Below are 2,043 nucleotides of genomic sequence, written 5' to 3'. Positions count from 1 at the left end.
TCTAAAATTTGATCCTTGTTATCTCAAAAAAGGTATTTTAATATAAGACAAAACTAAAAAAAAGGTAAATGCGTAGACAAATTTCATAATTAAAGCCTAAATTATAAGAGGCAATTAGGCAAAAAAATATGTTAAAGATGTAATTACTTATGTAATCTATTTAACGAATTAAACTTTAGAGGTAAATGATTTTATGAGATAATAATTTTATCAATTATATAAAAACAATGAAAAATGTAAATAATGGCTTTGAACTTCATCTTATGTGCATGTTTTATCTTAAATTTTTAAAATAGACTTTTTTGGGTATCAGCCATTTCCAATAATTTTAATCAGTATTTGATATATCATTTAATTAAATAAAATTTTTTTAAATCCCATAAAGTGGATTTTTTTTCTTCTTGTGAGCGTCTTTCTTGATTCATTTGGTATTAATTCTCTTTGTTTCAACTATTACAACTGAAAGATCTTTTTCCGCGATGAATATTATGAAGAATAACTCATAAACAAAAGGAAAGGTTAGTTTCTTGCTAATGTCTTTTAATTATATTAAAAAGAAAATTGTTGAAAATTTTGACACAAATTCTATTATCGATAAATTTTATGATATGAAGAAGAATCAACCACTTCGTTAATAAAAAGTACATACATATTTTTTGTACTTTAAAATATATTCTCTATCGATATATTTTTGTAATACATTTTACATTATATAATTTTTTATATAATTTTTAATATTATATATGTTATTGGTCCCTCCAGAATAATATTTCTGGATCCGTCCCTGCATAAGAGGCTTCGCCCATGCATGTAGCATTGCTATATATTTTTAAAATGAGTTGATTTGATGCCCTAAGTTCGTTAAATGATGAAAAAAATTCCGTTAATTTTCTATTCCAAAACTATTCTTTTGCATATACATGATGATGCATGTGTTTTTTGTATAGATAATTTTTTAATAGTAGAAGAATAGTTTTGGGAAAATGAAGTTAAGAAAATATCTTATTTGTATCATTTGATATTTCTCATGGGTCACATTACATATTTTGAGAATTTAGAGTACATATAAACTACATATAATTAATTTCAGTAATTTAACCTTAAACATATATTAAAATTTTTAGGGTATTATTATGCTGTCTTTTAATCATGGTTTTTAAATTGTGGGTGCCATTATCTTGCAAAGAATAATAATAATGGAACAATCTTTTAATTAGCACTAACAACTAATTTTGGTCCAATAATTATGCTCATGCTCTATGTTTATAGTAACTAAATAGAATGATTATATCAAGGTGAAAACTCAGGTGCAGTCGACTTCACATAAAGTTGATAGTTGAGAGTCGTTAGATGATTTGACTAATTTGACTAAATTTTCATCTAACGGCTCTCAGCTATCAACTTCACGTGAAGTCGACTGCACCTGAGTTTTCACTTTATATCAATGATAATGATTCTTATTTAATTTTGTGTGTATAGGCATGGAGCAATGGTAGATTACATGCGGTTAGACATAGAGTGACAATGAAAGGAGACAAAGAAAGATACTCATTTGGAGTGTTTACAATGCCTAAGGATGAAGCCAAGATTGAGGTGCCACCTGAGTTGGTTGATGCCAACACTCATCCTTTACGTTATCATCCATTCACTTATGGAGACTACATCAAATTCTTTGTTTCCAATCTCAATGAGAATGCACTTGATGAATTTGCTGCTCTTTAATTTCATTCTTATTTGTTTGTTTGTTTATGATGCATGCTATTATATTATGGCATTTGTGTGTGTATATGATTTATAGTTAATTATGATTTTATTTTATCAATAAAGTATGTATGTGTGTCTGATAATAAAGTGTTCTAAATTTATTGATTATGAACGAATTCATTGTAAGCCAACTCTTATAGCGATGTGAATATATGGGTGTAATTCTAAGTAAAGTTATGTAGTTCATATTTTGTGTATGTAATTATTTTATGTTCATTTTCATAAATTTCTATATTCAATTTCATAAATTTTTAAATTTTTTATTTTTAATTTTAGTAA

At 26.1% G+C, this 2,043-nt stretch overlaps 1 protein-coding gene across 1 annotated transcript in view; it reads left to right on the top strand.

The window, feature by feature from the left end:
• The window catches only part of LOC107648447 (probable 2-oxoglutarate-dependent dioxygenase AOP1), a 4,910-nt gene extending 2,952 nt beyond the window's left edge, over positions 1-1,958 (top strand). Inside the window, exon 3 of the mRNA XM_016352308.2 lies at positions 1,480-1,958. Within this exon, the coding sequence (XP_016207794.1) occupies positions 1,480-1,722 (243 nt within the window). The 3' untranslated portion in view covers positions 1,723-1,958. The remainder of the gene's footprint in view (positions 1-1,479) is intronic.

Source organism: Arachis ipaensis, chromosome B06 (genome assembly GCF_000816755.2).
Source record: "Arachis ipaensis cultivar K30076 chromosome B06, Araip1.1, whole genome shotgun sequence".
Classification (NCBI taxonomy): domain Eukaryota; kingdom Viridiplantae; phylum Streptophyta; class Magnoliopsida; order Fabales; family Fabaceae; genus Arachis; species Arachis ipaensis.
The sequence above is the reverse complement of the archived record's forward strand: the minus strand, read 5'-3'. Positions and strand labels throughout refer to the sequence as shown.